The 19,587-nt window shown below is 48.6% G+C and overlaps 1 protein-coding gene across 2 annotated transcripts in view; it reads left to right on the top strand.

Moving 5' to 3' along the window:
• LOC102453028 (carotenoid-cleaving dioxygenase, mitochondrial) overlaps nucleotides 1-19,587 on the top strand; it is a 90,501-nt gene that overhangs the window by 68,718 nt on the left and 2,196 nt on the right. For both annotated transcript variants that reach the window (XM_075909431.2, XM_006111225.5), the window contains 9 exons: nucleotides 4,526-4,737; nucleotides 5,822-5,937; nucleotides 9,935-10,037; nucleotides 12,728-12,856; nucleotides 13,043-13,203; nucleotides 14,326-14,493; nucleotides 15,104-15,241; nucleotides 17,275-17,457; nucleotides 18,937-19,047. In XM_075909431.2, coding sequence (XP_075765546.1) covers nucleotides 4,526-4,737; nucleotides 5,822-5,937; nucleotides 9,935-10,037; nucleotides 12,728-12,856; nucleotides 13,043-13,203; nucleotides 14,326-14,493; nucleotides 15,104-15,241; nucleotides 17,275-17,457; nucleotides 18,937-19,047 — 1,321 coding nt within the window. The remainder of the gene's footprint in view (nucleotides 1-4,525; nucleotides 4,738-5,821; nucleotides 5,938-9,934; nucleotides 10,038-12,727; nucleotides 12,857-13,042; nucleotides 13,204-14,325; nucleotides 14,494-15,103; nucleotides 15,242-17,274; nucleotides 17,458-18,936; nucleotides 19,048-19,587) is intronic.

Genomic DNA, 19,587 nt, shown 5'->3' with positions numbered 1-19,587 from the left:
GGCTGGCTACGGTGCCCATGCCAGGTGCAAGCCTGCCAGCACCCAGCTAGCAGACCCTGCACCTGGCACGGCACAGAGCCACCCACCCGATGCCCCCCAGCCCACCCCCTCTTGCCGGGACCAGGCTGGCGGCTCCTGGGAGCTTGCCCTGGACCGCAAGAGGCGGGCACCTTCCTGGGCTAGTGCGGACATCGTGGACCTCGTCCACGATCTCCGCACTAGGCACAGGAAAGTGGCCGTCTAGGGCAGGAGAGCTGCCAGCCTGGCCACCCAGGAGCAGGTGTGCATGAAAATCAAGGGGGTCCACTGAGACCCCCGACACTGAGCCCTGAGCTTACAATGGCCGTCCTGGGTCAGACCAAAGGTCCATCTAGCCCAGTAGCCTGTCTGCGGACAGCGGCCAACCCTAGGGACCCTGGAGGAGATGGACCGAAGACAGTGACCAAGCCATTTGTCTCGTGCCATCTCTCTCCAGCCTTCCACAAACTTTGGGCAGGGACACCACTCCTACCCCCTGGCTAATACCACTCCATGGACCCAACCTCCATGACTTGATCTCACTTCCCTTTCAACTCTGTTCTAGGTCTAGCCTTCACAGCCTCCTGCAGCAAGGAGTTCCGCAGGTTAACTATTTGCTTTGTGAAGAGGAACTTTCTCTTACTAGTTTGAAGCCTGCTACCCATTCCTTTCCTTTGGTGTCCTCTAGTCCTTCTTTATGGGAACTCAGGAAGAACTTTTCTGAATGCACCCTCTCCACCCAACCCCTGCTTTTAGAGACCTCTATCCTGTCCCCCCTCCGTCTCCTCTTTTCTAAGCTGAACAGTCCCAGTCTCTGTAGCCTTTCTTCATCTGGGACCTGTTCCCAACCCCTGATCATGTTAGTTGCCCTCCCTTCTCCCAGCCTTTCTCTTCCCCTCTCCCACCTCCTTTTCCCAGTCTCCCCCAGTTTTTTTCAATAAAGACAGAGTCAATGTTGGAAGAAACGTTATCTTTATTTTGTACATCAATAAGAAGGGGGGCTAGGGAAGGGTAAGTGGAAGGAGGTGAGGGAGGAATGGGGTACGAGCCCCCGATGGGGAGGACTGGGCTGGCTCTGCGGGCTTCTGGGGGTGGAAGCTCTCCTGCAGCCCCCCAATTACCCCCTCTCCCCAGATGGCAGCCTGCGGCAAGTGCAGCCGGGCTGATGGCTGAGTGGTGTGATGTGCCCAGTGTGGGTACTCCGGGCACTCCAAGCCAGAACTTCTTTGCAAGCGGGGCACCCCTGAGAACTGTCTGTCCGGGGTGGGGGTCGGGACCCTTTAAGCGCAGCCCTCGGCTAGCCTGAGACAGCATCTCCACGTTCTAAGTCCTCCTCTGATGCCCTGCCGGCACTGCTTCCGGCCATCCTTAAGCCCTGTTCAGAGTCCATTCAATGTGGACTTGCTAGTTCGAATTAGCAAAACGCTAATTCGAACTAGTTTTTAGTTCTAGACGCGTTAGTTCGAATTAGCTTAGTTCGAATGAACTAATTCGAACTAAGTTAGTTCGAACTAGCGCTGTAGTGTAGATGTACCCTCAGGGAAATCTCAAGACCCTCTAGCCTGGGGTGCCAAAGCCCTGCGCAGCACTGGCACCAGGAAGCTTTTCTGCCCCTCATCCATCCCATCTTAACTAGGACAGTCCCATGTTGAAGGGCTGTTCCCAGCCTTCCAACTTTTTTTAAAAAACGGGCACATTGTCCCACATTTCCCTGCAGCAGGGGGTGCGTAAGAGTCACTAGTGCTCAGGGCTTCAGCCGCTGAGGCACCAAACACCGGCGGCTCCCCTCCCCTCTCCCCCACAAGGTGGGAGCCCTGAGTGCCATGCTCAGGACTAAAACCCCAAGCATCAGCAATACCCCCATATTTGGCCTGGGGGAATATGATTACCCTATCCCTCAGCTAAGCTAAGTGACCTGATCTCCGGTTAACCTCTGGGCCCAGCTGCCCTTTCCATCCCAGAGGTGCCCAGGCCCAGGCCACATGGTGCCTGTTTGTTTCCTAGTTGCTGCCTGTGGGCCTCTTACCCTCTCATGTTGTCTTGACCAAACTAGCTCCCCCCCAGCCCAGGGCCCCCTCTCACACCCTAACCTTCTGCCCCAGCCTTGAGCCCCCTTCCACATTCTGAACCCCTTCCCTTGTTTTTAGCCCCACCCCAGATACTAGGGGCCCCCACAAAATCTAATAGCTCTAGCCTCTAGAAGAGTTAATTCTGCCCTGCTTGTCCTCCTCCAAGATTCACCTCTCCTGTTCCTTTCTTCCTCTCTCTGCTTCCTCCTGAGTCCTGTCCCCCATGAAACTCCCCCAAACCTGTGATCCCCATTCTAACCCTTGGCCGAGGCCCAGCTGTTCCTCTTTATCTCAGAGACTTGCCTGTTTGTTTGCTGCTGCCTTTGGCCTACCATGCTAAACTCTGCCCTCTTTCTATTCCCCCAAGCAACCCCCCTCCCCCAGCTGCTTCCCCCCATTTCCCACTCCCCCCCTGAGCAGCTGCCTCCTTCTGCCCCCCATAGGGCCCTCCCCATCCCAATCCTATTACCTGACAGCAGGAGTGGAGGTGGGGGAACTATCACACAGCTCTCCTGTCTTTTTCAGGCAGCATGGGTGGAGACTGCTTAAGAGAGTGCAGCAGGTAGGCCGCCTGATCTCTGGCTGCTGATCCTTGCTCCTCATCTGCCCTCTCCATGGCATGGGGGGTGCACATGATATTCCATGCCGCCCCCATGCGTAGCCTATGCTTATCCCCAGCCTGACTCCCCTTCTAATGTCAGCAGGTCCCATCCTTTCCCTCTTGCACAGTGCCAAAAACCAGCAGCTTGCCACATTCTGGTGGGAACCCCGAGAGAAATCTGGGGAGGGGACTGTGATCCTGTGTGTCCCCCACATGTTGCCTTGAAGATGCAACACCATGTACCGGGAGAGGTGGGTCCATCTCAGGGGCCTAGCCAGGCATGGAGGGTGGAGAGCACTGGGTAGGAAGGACTGGGTCAGGTTGAGCAGTTAACCCCTGGGAGAGAGGTGTACGGGAATGTGTGTGTCACCTCTCCCTGTGCAAACCTCAAAGATAAAAACTCCAGCTCTGCAGGATTTCTTTTAACGGGCTCAGTCAACTTGATCTTAATTTGAACATTTGTACCGCATAATTCTGATTGATTGCCATTGAACTAACTTGAATATGTGTCCCATATTCAGCATAGGGAAATATGGTCACCCTATTGCTGATGTTCTAGCTTGGAAAATCTGGTCTTCAGAAGGCCTGGGGGGTCATCTGTGGAGGGGAGGGAATTCTGCACAATGCTTCCGTTTGGCCCTTTGCTCCCAGATTATTTTTTGCTTGTGTGGGGTTTGCATAACAAAGCAGGAGTAGATCAAAGTGTACAAGGGAATGGCGAGACATTCAGTGCACAGCAGGCTCATGGGGAAAGATTTACACCCCAGCTCACCATGCATTAAGTGTTAGTGAAAGCAAACCCTAATTTGTGTCCTATTTCTGTAGCCCCATAAGCATGCAGGGGCTTTGTAGAACAACATTGTTTCAGTCCATGAGAGCTTGTGGGTAACATTCTCAAAAGCACAAAGGCCCATTTTCAAAAGACGCTTAACCACTTAGGAGCTTGAGTCATTGAAAATGAATGGGACTCTGGCTTGCAGGTGCCCAAAGTCACTTTTGGAAATGAGACTTAGACCCTTAAGCCACTTAGGGTCGACACAGCAATTAAACACCCAGAACTGGCTCAAATCAGCTGACTCGGGTTCATTGGGTTCAGGCTGAAGGGCTGTAAAATGGCTGCATAGACATTGAAGCTCAAGATAGCGCCTGAGATCTGAGACCCCGCGAATGGAAAGGGCCACTGAATCCAGGTTCTAGCCAAAACCCAAATGTTTAGGCAGAAATTTTTAGCCTGCAGCCCAAATTCCATGAGCCCAAGTTAGCTGACCCAAGCCAGTCATACCCATGCCACAAGTGTTTTATTCCAGTGTAGATTTACCCTAAGGGTACATCTGCACTGCAGGCTGTGGCACTGCCTGTGGCAAGTCTCAGAGTTTGGGTCTACAGCCAGATTGAGGGGGTTGATATTAATATCACTAAAACCAGCTGCACAGACATTTGGGCTTGGGCTCTGAAGCCCCTTCCTTTCCCTAGGTTTTGGAATTTTAGCTCCAGCCTGAACCCAAATGTTATTTTTAGTACCTGTGATCTGAGACTCACTCTGGCCTCCTGCGTAAATGAACCCCTTTTGGGATGCTTTTGGGAATTTTACCCTGTTTCTAAACTTGGACCCCAAGCCTGCAGACATGTAGGCATATGAGTCGTTGCATGTCTGAGTTTTTCCATTGTGCTCATGCTTTCTTCCACATGTACACGCAAGTAGTTTCATGAAGAAAGTGTTTGTAGGATTTGGTTCTCAGATTATCAAATTGATCAGAGATTAGGAGAAGGCGTAGGAGGATGTTGCTGAGCACTGAGCCTTCTTCTCTCTGTAATTTTGTTTTCTCTTTGCTGGAAGATTTAACCATTGGTTTGACGGCATGGCCCTGCTGCATCAGTTCCAACTAGAAAATGGCACTGTGACTTATAAAAGCAAGTTCCTGCAGAGTGATTCCTATGTGACAAACAGCCAGCACAATCGGATTGTGGTCTCGGAATTTGGAACCTTGGCTGTGCCTGATCCATGCAAGAGCATCTTTGGGCGCTTCATATCATGGTTTGAGATGCCACGTAAGTAGGTTCCTTAGTTGAAAGCAATGTTCTTGAAGGTGGTATGCCTCCTCTGTGGGTGATACTTGCCTGGTGGAACAGCTTTTAGGTCTGAAGAAAGCTATGTGGAAGTTTGAGTGGCTCCGCTTTGAGCGGTTATTATTTTTGTGAGCATCAACCCTATGATGAAAATGCCGAGTCAAACTCTGCTGAAATAGACACACTTCACTTGGGATTTTGGCTGCCTCCTCCTCTCCAGCATATTGTTTCCACCCAAAATGAGAAATGTAGCTCACTAAAATATTTGTGCACCTTTGGCCTGGTCTTCCGAGGTGCCGGGCACCCACAGCTCCAGGAGAAATTGACAGATCCTTGGTGTGCTCAGCATCTCGTACTGTTGGCCCCATGGATGCCCTTTGTGACAGGGTGCAGTCACAGAAGACCCCTGGAATTGTTCCCTGGTGTGCTGATTATGCCACTGACACATGCCTTCTTGCTCCCTGGGGATCCCCACCACCCTGTCCTGGATGGCCAGATTATCTGATCTCCCCAGATCAGGCACAGAGCTGGGGTTACTGCCCCCCTGAAGAGCAGTGCAGACACTGAACCAATTCTGCTGTGGGAGAATGCAGTTCTAGGGCACAGCACTAGGAAACCAGCCCTCCAAAGGGATCAAACCTCCAAATAAATCTGTCTTTCTCTGAGTAAAGTGTTACACAAAAAAAGCTCCCAAGGATCTTTGCCCTCTTTATACATGAACGAGAGAGATGCACACTGGTCAATTTCCCCCTCCCCAGTAACAGTTATTTACACTGGGCCTGATAGTAAACAAAAGTGTTTTTATTAAGTACAAACAGCACAATGACCTGAACCAAAAGGAATCGGATTTCTTTGGTTTTAATTACAAACAAGTCTTTGTTCTTTGGCATGAACTCACCTGGATAGACAGAGTCCTGGGTGCTGTTGTACCTCTATGAGAGGTTTTTAATTGGTCATAAAAGGGCTTTCTGTCATTAGCAAATTGGTTTATTTGTTTAAATATACCTAATTTTTGTAACAAGAAGTTAGTATAATGTATCTCTATTATCCTGGGATTTTGTTTCAGGGTCAACGGATAACTCCAGTGTGAACTATGTGGTGTACAAGGGAGATTATTATGTCAGCTCTGAGACCAGCTATATGCACAAAGTGGATCCAGAAACCCTGGAAACCAAGGAGAAGGTGAAGAGTGGATGGGATGATGGGTTTGTCATGTGGCATGGGAGAATCACATCATACTGTTTCCAGAATGGCCTTGGCAGCTAGTGGGGATATTCCCAAATACCCTCATAGTCTTTGTGTCCAACATGCTGTGGCAAGAGTCCATGCTTGTTGTTGAGATCCTGCATACTTCTCTCTCCTGGAGAAATGACTTGTCTGTGGCAGATGCTGAAATTGCCAGGAAATCACAGTCACTGCGTCATCCCCATGGAGTTTAAGCCCCTCCACCCTGTGCTGCAGATGCTGAAGGATGTTGCAATTTTGAGGTGATTAGTGAAGCTGCTGGAATGCCTGAGGTCCAGTCCCAGCCATTGGCAGCAGGCTGGGTTAGACTTAGGAACTCCTCAGGTCAGTTCTATTTTAACCAAGAGTAAAGCAGGGTCTCTTCCAACTGTACATGGATTGCAGGGATCCAAGGTATGGAAATGCAAAAATATTTACTCATGTAACATCAAGGTTATAGATGTTAATGCTCTTGCAGCACTCCACTCCTGCTTATGCTTTGCCCCTAAGTTCCCTGTAAGCTGTGCGGCCGTGCAACTGCCTATTTAGCACCATGCAGGCATACAAGGAACCTGCTCTGGGACCTGCTGCAGCTCGGGGAAGAACTCTCCACCTCTGGCCCAAATCTAGCCCAGCCTCCAACTTGCCATGGCTGGTGAAGGGACAGCCCAAAGCCAGCTGTGGCCAGAGCAGCCTGGCCCCAGACCCGCCAGGATGGGCTAGCCCCAGATTGGCTGGGGCAGCCCAGCTGCAGCCTGAACCCCACAGTGGCCAGTAAGGATGTTAAAATAGTTAACCATTTAAATGGGAGCGCTTAACTGTTTAACCATTTTGACTTAAGTCCTGCTGTCCAGTCTGCTACCTGGCTCCACCATGGCCATAGCCGTGAGTTCCCGCTGTCCAGCCTAGTGCCCCCTCTGTGGCTGGGGCTGCTGTGGTCCACCATGACTGGCAACCACTGGAGTTCGCTGGAAAGGGCTAGTAAGTCTAAGGGCACATCTACATTTTACTTTCGAAAGAAAATATGCAAATGTAGTGGGAATTTGCATATCTTCTTCCAATTGCTTTTTGGAAAGAGGGGTTTTTGTTTCCAAAAAGCAAGCGGTCTAGAAGTGGTTCTTTAAGAAAAACCCACACTTTTTTTTTTCGAAAGAACCTGTAAACCTCAATTTTTGAGGAAGAAGTTGCTTTAAAAAAAAAGAGGGTTTTTTTCTGAAAGAACTGCATCTCGACTGCTTGCTTTTTTGGAAAAAACCCACTCTGTCGAAAAAGTGATCAGAAGAAGAAATGCAAATTCCTGCCAAATTTGCATACCTTCTTTCGAAAATAAAACGTAGTCTAGACGTGCCCATATTGATTAACGTCATAAGAACGGCCAGACCAAAGTTCCATCTCACCCAGTGCCCTGTCTCCCACAGTGGCCAATGCCAGGTGCCCCAGAGGGAATGAACAGAACAGGGAATCCCCATGTGATCCCTCCCCTGTCATGCATATCCAGACAAAGTGGCTGGAATGGCCCTCTCCCAGCTCCAACTCAGCTTGGGCTTCAACCTGCTCAGGCAGCAGAGGGGCGCCTATCTTGTCACCCAAGTCTCAGAACTGCCATGGCCGGAAGAGGTACGTTCTGCCCCTTTCCAGCATAGGTGCTGCTAGTGCGAGTCCTCTCTCCTCGCAGGAGCTCTGGAGCACCCTTCTTCACCCTAAGCCCCTCAACGGAGCCTCAGCCTATAGCTTCACCCCCAGCCTGAGCCCTCACACCCCTGCACCCCAATCTTCTGCTCCAACCCTGAGCCCTCACATCCTTCCACCCCACCCCCCGTCTCAGCTCCGAGTCCCCTCCAACACTCAGAACGCTTGGGCCTAAGTTCCTTGTAAACCAAGCAGCTGCACAGCTTCCCATTAAGCCCCACACAGGGGCTCAGGGATGCCACAGGGAGAGATCTCTCTCTCCAAGCCCTGAAGCTGCTGGGGCTGGTGTAAAACTCCCCACTGGCCCAGCATGGAGCTGCTGAAGCTGGCAGGAAGGATCCCCTCTTCACTGACCCCAGCATGGAGCTGCCACAGGAGTAAGGGACAGCTTCTCCACACAGGCCCCAGCAGCACCAAGCTGTCATGACCGGGGTAACGAGGCTCCTTCTCATTGTCCCCAAAAGGAGCTGCCCAGGCCAGCCCAAGCTGCAACCCTCTGCCCCACTTTGAGACCCCACAGCCCTGACTAACCTCCTGCATCCCAAAGCCCTCATCCATGCCCCCAGCCCCAGCCCAGAGTCTGTACTAACCTTCAGTCCAGAGCCTGTATCCCTTCTTGCACACCAGTCTTGAGCTCCCGTCTGCACCCCAAACCCCTCATCCTCCACCCCACCCCAGAGCATGCCTCCTCAGGTATCCTGACCCTCTGTCCTAGCCTGAGCCCCTCATCCTGAGCCCCATCCCAGAGCCCACACCTCCAAGCCAGAGCCCTGTACCCCAACCCTAGCCACAGCCCTGAGCCCCCACCCACACTCAGAATCCCTTGACTCCACACCCTCCATATTCATTTTGTTATGTGCACCAATAAGGAGGCGATGTGTTGCACGTCATTTCCCCAATCGGCACACATAAGACAGTTCATTCCATTCAGAGGTGGAAAAAAATTGGAGGCAACACTGCCCAATGTGAACGTGATGTGTCACAGCTCTGCTCTAAGGGCTGTGTCCTGGAGCAGGTTTGAAAGGATTTCCTTTTAAATCCCAATTTATATAATGAAACTTGAGTCCTGCTTAGCTTTACTCTACTTTAACCAATCATTTTACTAATGTATTACGAAATAATCTTTGATCAATCCTAACATATTGCAAAACATTTTTTAACCAATCATGTAACAACACCATCTTAGTTGACTTAAATCTTGCAAAACTACTGGTGCAACCAAGCTGCCGATGGGGATTGAGGGTGGCAAAGGGAGCAGTTGTCCTGTGTTAGGAGGTTCAAAGGAGTCTGGGGCTCCCGGTTTGCTGATGCTGCTACTGTAACTGGCAGCAGGACATCCAGGCCTCCTTAAATTGCCATGGGAGCCCCTCTGAGGGTGGGGAGTAGGGTCCAGAACCTGCCATAGTCTTGGTAGCACTGAAGGCTGGCTGACCCGGTTCCAGCCTTTCCGCTTGAGGCCCCACCCTCTCCGGGGTGGCCGCCACACATCTTGCCTGGGGGCCTACAGAAGCTGTCAGCTCCCTTGTGTGCAACAGAGCGAAACAATCAAAAAACCTGGTGGAGATCATACAGATGAATATAGAGACGGACAGACCATAGGGCAATCCAACAGAAATATAGATTTCAGTCACAACTGTTAATACATGATTCCTTGCCAGAGAAAATGCCAGCAAGCAAAGTTTTCTTTAAATATCTTAGAGTATGTCTACACTGCATTCCTCTTTTGAGGGAGGAATGCAAATGCAGCTGAGCAAAATTGCAAATGAAGCGCAGATTTGAATTTCCCGTGCTTCATTTGCATAATGGCATCTGGGCACTTTTTCTAAATACCCTATTTCGGAAAACCCCCCGCCGTCTATGAGGCTTAAGGGATATTTCGAAAGAAGGATTTTCTTTTTTCGAAATAGGGTATTTTGAAAAAGCGCCCGGACACTATTATGCAAATGAAATGTGGGCAATTCAAATCCGTGCTTCATTTGCATTTTTGCTCGGCTGCATTTGCATTCCTCTCTCAAAAGAGGAATGCAGTGTAGACATACCCTTAAAGAGATTCCTTGCTTATCTGGAGAGGAGTACTATTAGGAGGAGCACCTTCTTAACAGCCTGATATTACATTATTTTATATACTTGAGAAATAATGTGAGGACGTGACTTTCTGCTTCATGGTTTATGGCTACTACATTCCGAATATGGCTGCAGAAAAAGGCCTCAGATGTTCTAATAGACATGATTCCTGCTCTAACTCTCAACATCTTTGAATTTGCAGGTGGATTGGAGCAAATTTATTGCAGTGAATGGAGCAACAGCCCATCCACATTATGAGCCTGATGGGACAGCCTACAACATGGGCAACTCTTACGGGAAACATGGTGAGGCTAGGCAGGGTCACTGTTTGGGGGGGCACAGTGAGGTGAGGCAGGGCTGGTCCGGCAGGGAGGCTAGGAAGACTACATGCTATTTCGGTAAGCAGGAGTTTTTTGATGGAGTCTAACAGGACACAATGACAGCAAAGTAGCATCAATCTTAAATTGTGGCTGCCATCAATCTCACCATGACATTTGTTCTCTTAATGCAGGGGTGGGCAATAATTTTTGCATGGGGGCCATTTAAAAAATGTTTAAATTAGCCCTGGGCCACCCTGGAAGGGGAGGGACCTAAATGGGAAGGGGTGGGGCTACCCCATGATTGGTCTGGGGGTGGGGGAGCCCCTTTGCCCCCCCTTCCCACTAGGCACCCATGCCTGATTGGCCTGGGAGCGGGGGAGCACACAAAGCCTCCTCCACTCTCCCCCTTGCCCTGCGAACAGCGCCTGGCGCTTCAAAGTGCTACGTGCTCTTGGCAGGGCAGGAGGAGGCTTTGGGTGCTCCCCCACCCCCAGGTCCTAATTGGCCTGTGGGTGGGGTAGCAGCAGGGCTTCCATGGGCCGGATCCACCCACTTGGCAGGCCGAATCCGGCTCGCGGAGGCCTTTTTGCCCACCCCGTCTTAATGATTAGGCTCTTCAGTTAATGTGCTTTGAGTGACTGTCTTATCCCAATGGCCACAAACCTTGCTGTGAGTGGCAGGGAAGAAATGCAGGGCACTGCCCTGGGTAGGGATGAGCTGTGCCATGTGCACGTGTGAATCATTTTGGTAAAGGAGGCTTTTTAAGGAAATTAACAAAGAGTTGGGGCTGAATCCAAAGCCTTTTGAAATCAATTAGAAGATTTTCCATGAACTTAAGTGGAAATCCACCCCCCCAAATCTGCAGCACTGTAGCTATTCTCTCTGTAGTTCTCAGTTATGAAACAGTGACTGCTGCCAGAGGATGTCTGTGAAAACTTAGCAGGCTTCATAACAGGACATTTCTATGGGGGGAAAAAAGATTTAAAATTTAGTGTGTCAAGGATTAAAATAACCAAGAGATGTGGATGGGAGGTAAACCCAGTCGTTCAGGGCATGAGCCAACCTCAGATTATTGCAGGACACGGAGACGCCACCCTAAGGAGACTTTGTCCCTAAACTACAGGTTTTTTTGAACTTTCTTTTGAAGCAGCCTGTAGTGGCCTGTAGAATAGTAGACAGACCATTGGTGTGATCCAATGTGGGAATTTCTAAAGATGAGAGAATGTGGTGAGAGAAAACGTAGTAGTCCATATTCCCTTGCACTTGAGGTGCCAGGTGTGTTCCTCATTCTTTGTCCTCCACAGCCATGGGTTATAGTGGGATCAGTTTCTGTAGCCAGTTTTCCAATACTAGGAAGATATTGTCCACAAACCCTATTCGAGTAGCCCCTCAAAACCAACTTTAATTTTTTTTTGCATAAAGCCATTCCTCCCCAGTGTGCCTCAGCCGTGAGAAAGTAGCTAATGCCCTGTGTTGTTAGGCCTCAGGCTGCTGGCTTGCACCAATTCACCAAACAATTCCCTGGCTTTGCTGTTCTTTCATTCTTGCTGTGTTAATTCCTTTGTGCTCAGCAGCATGCAGCTTCAGTTTTCCCCACAGGGTCATGCACAGAACTTACCAGGCCATCGATCCCCAGTGGGCGGGTGGGAGGAGCAGATTCAGTAGACAGGCAATCATGAAAACCCGGGCTCAGAATTCTGGTTTCTCTCTTTGACATGGGAACGTCGACGCTGGTTTGCATTCTCACTCCATTGTGGGTGCTCAGATGCTGCAACAATGAGCTTAACACAACTGCTTAGGTTTGATTCCAGTTTGTCTGACGGAGGCCCTGTTGTAAAGAAAGTGGCTCTTTATCTGCTCAGCTTAGCCAGTGCTGTGGCTCCAAATCTCTTAATGAGACAGAAAACAGCAGAGCCCAACAATAGCTATGTGGAAACTGCCACTAGTGAGACTTGGAACAAGTCAGAAGAAATTGCTGTTATAAATGAAGGAATCTGATGGGGATTCTCTTCTGTGGCTGGAAGCAATGGGTAGATTTCAGCATAGGGCCAAGTGTATAGGGGAAGGGGGGGTTGTGTTCTGCTGTGAACTGAATCTGTATCTTTAGAATTTCAGCATGTGTCAGGGCATGGTCAAGTATTAGCCCTCCAGCTCCTGTTTATAAAATGTATTTGGCAACATGGTGTCCTCCTGGGACAAATGAAAAATTGCCGCACTCTGCTGCTCTCAGACTGGAGTGCTCTGGCCAGCCTGTATACTGTGACAGAAGGAATGGGTTTGGGAGAACTTGAGTAGATGTGTAGGATGGAGCTTTCCTGTCCTGTGCCTAATACATAAAAAAACCAGGAAGATCTTCCTTTCAAGGACATGTGAGTGCGGGCCCCACAGGAGTATCTGGTCAAAGTTTTAAAAGCTCGTTCACCTGATGGGATTCGGGAGTGTGTGGCTAAAATATTTAAAGCTCTTTGGAGGATTTATTCCAGTGGGAATTGTGTGGTTAAATCCCTTAGTGGGTATTGAAAACCTCATCTGGCATGTCTTGTAACTGAAAACTGATCCATTAGAACTCTGAACGTGGACAGGGCTAACGAACACATCTGTGGTTGCCTGCCCTGAAGTGCTGACAGGGTCAATCCTGGGTCTCTGGGCTGATGGACTCGTTTTCTCCTTTCCAGGCTCCAGCTATAACATTATTCGGATTCCTCCGCAGAAATCTAACTGCAGCGACATGTTGCAGGGAGCCAAAGTCGTGTGCTCTATTGCTCCTGCTGAGAAGATGAAACCCTCCTACTATCACAGTTTTGGTGAGGTGCCTCCTATCCTCCACTATGCCTTGTGCTTGCAGATTCAGCACAGCTTTCAAGCTACAACTTGCTATACCTGAGGTCAAATAGTAGAGGCAGGTTGTTCACTGACCTGTGCTTCCAGCTGTTCTCATTACCTCATTTGCCTTTTGGAGCAAAACATCTTGATTTTCCCCTTCTGTTCAGGAATGAGTGAGAACTATGTGATCTTCATCGAGCAGCCCATCAAGCTTAATCTGCCTCGGATCATCACATCCAAGTTCCTTGGGAAGCCCATTGCTGATGGGATAAACTGGGAGCCACAGTACAAAACCCGCTTCCATGTGGTGAATAAGCACACGGGAGAGGTAAATCTTCTGCCATTCCATTAGTCATGTAGGCCTAGATTTCTCCTGCCCAGTTGATCTAGAAAATGCCCCTGGTCTGTATGAGTCAGTCTAGGAACTACTGCAATATTAGCTTGAAAACCAGGGAATGGGTAGGCTTCCTGGATGAGGAACGATTAGGTGCTAGAGCAGAGGCAAATGCAAGAGAATTCTCTGCTGCCGGTTAAAAGAACATAAAGGCAGTTAGGGACTCTTGAGGTTTACAGGATCTTTCCAAAAAGCCTTCCCCTTTTGAAAGAACTGCGTCTAGACCGCAGTTTTACTTTAGAAATAGCGCTGTTTCGAAAGAGCGCCATTAAGTGATTATGCAAACGAAGTGTGGGGAATTCAAATCCCAGCTTCATTTGCAATTTCGAAGGGCCTAATTTACAGCCCTCTGTCGAAAGAGGGATGTAATCTAGACACAGCCTCACACTGCCACTCCAGGAGGGTGGTATTGCCCCTGGGTGTCGGGCCCTGGCCATGGGGTGCGTTGAGCTCCCAATTGCCTGGATCTGGTTCAGCCCATAATTGGCTGTGAAGCTGTTGTTCTTCTGAGATCTAAGACAGGGCTACTCAACTTTGGAAACCCCTGGGGCCACAATGATACTCACAGCATATGCCGAGGGCTGCAACTTAAGTGTGGTTACATAGACATGCAAATACATATGCAAATAGCATCTTTCACTCGGATGGGTATGAATTCAAAGGTTAAGGCAAGACTACACAACACACAGGCCCCATTTAAGACAGTTCTGCTGATATTAATAAAATGCAATATTTACCCGATTTCCACCCACTTTTAATGAGCAATGACAGTCCGGGAATTTAACTACTAAAATGCATATCAACAGAAGACTGTTATATTGACTTCTTGTTTGTTTTGGCTCCCACCTGCAGGCCACATACCAAGCCCCGTGTAAACCCAAAACGTACAGTGGGCTGCAAACAAATAGAGCACGGGCCACATGCTGAGTAGCCCTGCTCTAAGATACGTGGTGCAAAAAGAATGAGTGGGGAAATGGAAAGGGAAAGCAGGACTTTCCGGGCCCAGGGAGAGGGTGAGATTGTTGGAGGTGGGAAACAAATCTTGTCTCCCTGCAGCTGCTTCCTGGGCAGTTTTACAGCAAGCCATTCGCTACCTTCCATCAAATCAACACCTTTGAAGATCAGGGCTGTGTGGTCCTTGACCTCTGCTGCCAGGACGATGGAGGGAGCCTGCATAATTACCAGCTCCAAAACCTGCGCAAAGCTGGGGAGGGTCTGGATCAGGTAACGCTGCTGCCTCAGTGTCTGTCATATGGCTGGGAAATACAGAGGGAACTGAAAGCTCCTTGGAGTGAGAGAGTCTCACTGATTTGTGGGCAATGTGAGACTGTTTCATTGTTTTAGAATCTGTAAATGTGTATCTAAGTAACAATGACATTAATCCAAGGAACAGTGTGGGAAGAAGGGTCAGAGCAATGGCTCAGAGAAGGAATAGGAAGTTCTGGGTGAGCAGGAGAGGCAGAGTGGATGGAACAGTGGACTAGAAGTCAGAAGAATATGGTTCTATTCCTGGCTCTGACACTGAACTGCTGGGTGAACTTGGGCATGTCACTTTTCCTCTCTGTGCCTGTTTTCCATCCCACTCTTTGTGGTTCTTATTAATTTAAGCTATGAGCACCCTCAGGCAGGACTGTTTCTATGTTTGTACAGTGCCTGGCAGCATGGGGCCCTGATCTCACCTTGGACCCTCTAGGTGCTGTGCTAATACAAATAATAAGAGAGCAGGGTGCTTTGGAAGGGGGGAAAGGGTTGGAGTTCACTGGGTGCTTGCTCCACTATGGGGACCGAGTCACCAGCCTGTTCTGCTCTCTCTATCTCTCTGTCTTCCTCATAGATCTATAACTCGACAGCCAGAGCTTTTCCACGCCGCTTTGTTCTCCCACTGAATGTGGATTCAAGTGTGCCCATAGGGCAGAACCTCAACCCTTTGTCCTACACATCAGCGAGTGCTGTTAAAGAGGCGGATGGGACGGTATGTGTTAAGGGCATAAGTAACTACACTGAAGGTGGCGATTGTATTGTGTGTGTGCACCTGGATTTCCTTGTGATATTGACTTTTTAGATCTTGCAAGGTTAGGCTTGGTCTGTACTTGGGTGGAAGTCAGTACAAAGCCTAGTGTCCTGGCACTGTGTTGCTGGAAATGCCATCTTTTAAATGCGATGTAAAACCAAGAACCTGACCACACAAAGTCACTTTAAGCCCCTGTGGCACTTTTGGCAAGAGTTGGGGTGTTAACCCTGGTGTAACTGGCCAATTTCTATCTTGTGATTCCAACATTCATCCTGCACTTTCAGTTGGATACAAGATTGTTCTTCGCTTCCTTCCCTAAACCGCTGTGCAGTGGTGTCATGGCTCCTTCCCCACTCTGGCATGATAAATGCAGAAGTGGGGGCCAGCAAAAGTACCCCAAAACCTTATCTACCAGACTTTGATATAAAACTTCCCCCCAAAATCTTAACAACCTAGATTTTGAGAATAAAATCCTTCGCTGCCACCACCTATGTAATAATAAAGAGATCAGGGGAGAAATCACTTGGGAAATATCACCCCTGAAGTAAAAACCAGGACACAAAATTAACCAGTACCAGGTTAATAAAAAAGAAAAGAGAAAGCTTTTATTATCACCAGTCTTCCTGTTGCAAGTGTAATGACTAGACTGAAAGGTAACAACATATACACTCATGGAGAGACTCCATGGCTACGTCTAGACTGGCATGATTTTCCGGAAATGCTTTTAACGGAAAAGTTTTCCATTAAAAGCATTTTCGGAACAGAGCATCTAGATTGGCACAGACGCTTTTCCGCAAAAGCACTTTTTGCAGAAAAGCATCCGTGCCAATCTAGATGCGCTTTTCCGCAAAAAAGCCCCGATCGCCATTTTCCTCATCGGGGCTTTTTTGCGGAAAACAAATCTGTGCTGTCTACACTGGCCCTTTTGCACAAAAGTTTTGCGCAAAAGGACTTTTGCCCGAACGGGAGCAGCATAGTATTTCCGCAAAAGCACTGACAATCTTACATGAGATCGTCAGTGCTTTTGCAGAAATTCAAGTGGACAGTGTAGACAGCTGGCAAGTTTTTCCAGAAAAGTGGCTGATTTTCCAGAAAAACTGGCCAGTCTAGACACACCCCATGGGCCTAGAACTTAGTTACAAAGAAAAGCCAAAACATTGTTTAAAAATGCTCAGACATCAGATCCCATACCCAACCCATAAAATAATAAAACCTAACGGATTTATCTAAACTTTATCCTACTTACAAAAAGTGAAGAATGGTTTCTTGGAGAGAGAGAGAGAGAGACATACATGTCTGTCTCCCTCAGAAGCTGGAGGGGACTGTCCGAGACAAAGGAGGGTAAAACCAAAAATCCTTTGTCCCAGTTTGAAAGTCCTACCTACATTCCTATTGGCCACTCCACCTGGCTAGGTGTAGTTAACCCCTTAGTCCCCAGGCTGCGGGCTAACCCTCATAATCATGACAAGTGGTTAATCAGTTACTGCATTCCACTCAGGTCTGCATAGAGCTGTATGGACTCCTTAGCTCGGTTGGGAGGCTCAGATTGGCAGGGCAGCGGCACGCTCAAGCACAGACTTTGACACAAAGTCTACAAGCCCAGGTCCCACAGATCTGGGCTTACGGTGCAGTATGCACATAGCTCCGGAGGGGGAGCCACATGATTGGTGGAGGAGCAATCCCTGGATCAGCTTGTCAAGCTGAAAGATGCTGTACAAAACATTGGAGTTCTGCTACTGTTATGGAGGTTCAGGCCTTCCAGGTCCTTTTGAACCCTCAGATTGCTGTGAGTGAAAGTTTCTTCCTTGAGTGAAATGAATAAGGGAGCCAGCATGGCTCTGGCAGAGGCTGGCTAGAGGTGTCCAGGGAGCAAAGCCAGACATTCCATCTCCCCTGTAATAGCTGGATAGCAAGATGATGTGACTAGTTTGGCATCAAAGCTTCTGTCCCAAGTCAGGGCTAAGTTACACCCCTGTGCTCTGTTCTTGTCCTAGGTCTGGTGCATGCATGAAAATCTCCACTCTGAGGACCTGAAGGAGTTTGGGGGCTTGGAATTCCCCCAGATTAACTACTCGCGTTGCAATGGCAAAAAGTACCGCTTCTTCTATGGCTGCGGCTTTGGGCACCTGGTGGGAGATTCACTGATCAAGATTGATACAGAAACCAAACAAATGAAGGTGAGACGAAAGGAAGATTTTCTTCTTTAAGACCCTGGAGCTCTCCCCATTCAATGACTCAGCTTGTGAACTGGCTATTGTGGGGTTTCAGTTATCCTGAAGCCTAGGCAGCTCTCTCACCCTCCGCACTAGGATCTGTTTAACAGAAGGGCTGGGATTGGACGTTCATTTCCATTCTCTGCCCTGTTCTGCATGATTGTGACACCCTAACACAAGGAGCAGACATCTTTTGGGTCTCTGGACAGACCAGGGCAGGGGAAGGGGACATGGGTATGGAAAGAGGATCAGGATCTGAAAGGGTGGGAAATGTGTGCACTAAAAGGTTGTTATTGGGTTCAGTGTGCAGATGCTGAACGGTGCTTGTGGCCTGTGATACCCAGGAGGTCAGACCAGCTGGTGGCCCTTTCTGGCCTTAAACTCTATAACTCTAAAAATACAGGCAAACCCACAATGTGGAGGTTACGCTTCCAGGGTACCTAGAATTTGGGCTTTTGGGGTCTGAGTCGACAAACATAGAATTCAGATATCGTGTCTCACCAATATGCAGTATGTGTCCTCACTGGGACAGGTTTTAATCTTTGGGCCTGTGACATGGAACCTTCAGTGGCATAATGGGGCTTGGGCAGCCATGAGAATTTCCCTGCTTTGGTGGGTTTAAACACCAGATCTGAATTTCTTTTTCAACACTAATAGGCTAGGGGCCAAAGGGAGTTGGTATTTGTCTGAAACAAGTCCTCAATTAGTTTTAATTCAGTGAAAATCTGTGTGTGGACAGTTATTTTAGAATAAACTCATCCTATTTTATTTTAGTTTTAATTGTAAAACTTAACTTTTGAGCTAAATCACATCAGAAGGTGAGTTTATTGTGAAATAAGAATGTTCTCCCAAGGAGACTGGCACTGAAATGATGAAAGATGTGAATTAAATCCAGTGTAGTTATTCTGGTGCAAGTCTCTATAGATGTGTATGCTGATGTGGATGAGCTCTTCTGCTGTAAGAGCAAACATCTCCAAACAATGCTAGATGTGTTAGTTATGGCCAGAGAGGGACATCGAGGACTGCTGCTTGATAGGCTGTCATTTAAAAACAAAGCGAAATTTCAAATTGTGAATGAAATATCTCACTGTGCCCAGAGTTGGTCTATGCCACCTTGTGTTCCCTTCCGCATTCCCTCCATAAGGTTGCTATCCTCACTTTGTTGCATCTTGTAATTTAGACTCTAGTCCTGCAGGGAGCTCTGTGCAGACAGCTCCAGTAAGTCAGTGAGGTTTGTTATAGGTACGGGGATCTGCTAGGTCCAGCTGTATGGACCTAGTTGCAGGATCAGGGCCTTAGATTGTAACTTCCTCATGGCACAGGGTATCTCTGCCTTTCTGGACAATATAAATGGATCCTGGGCCCTGATCCTGCCCAAGGTCTCTGGATAACGGTTGTATCTAAATCATAATAAAGTACATCTATTATGTCATTGCCCGCTAGATTTGGCAAGAGGATGGATTCTACCCTTCAGAGCCTGTGTTTGTGCCAGTGCCTAAAGCCACCGCAGAAGATAGTGGAGTCATTCTGTCCGTAGTGGTCACACCCTTGCAGGTAACTCATTCTCATTTCTCCCGAGTAGCAAGAAATTGTTGTGCGTATGGTTTTAAAGTCACAGCATTGGATTTGATGCCCTCTAGAGGGCAGTCTCAACACTTCTTTCCTCATGCTCATCTGCTTTCCAGTCTCTGTACTGCTGAGTTTTATTTGCAGCCACTCCGTCCTTTGTAATTGTCAGTCGCAGCAGCGCAGCAGATTCCTAATAGCAGCCTAGTTTCTGAGGCCAAAGCTGCTTTGACAGCATGTCCAAGGAACACAGGTTCTGGCTTTGTCTTGGGTGCTGGCTTGAGCAGTCTTAGGCTGTGTCTAGACTGCATCCCTTTTTCGTAAAAGGGATGCAAAATAGACATATCGCAATTGCAAATGAAGCGGAGATTTAAATCCCCCCTTCTTCATTAGCATAAAAATGGCTGCCGCTTTTTTCCGGCTCGGACCTTTGCCAGGAAAAATCGCCAGTCTAGACGCTGATCTAGCGGAAAATAAAGCCTTTTCCGAAATATCCCTTATCCCTTATTTTAAGAGGGATAAGGGATC

This window comes from Pelodiscus sinensis, chromosome 25 (genome assembly GCF_052426305.1).
Source record: "Pelodiscus sinensis isolate ZL-2025 chromosome 25, ASM5242630v1, whole genome shotgun sequence".
Classification (NCBI taxonomy): domain Eukaryota; kingdom Metazoa; phylum Chordata; order Testudines; family Trionychidae; genus Pelodiscus; species Pelodiscus sinensis.
This window is presented reverse-complemented; position numbering and strand designations above follow the sequence as displayed.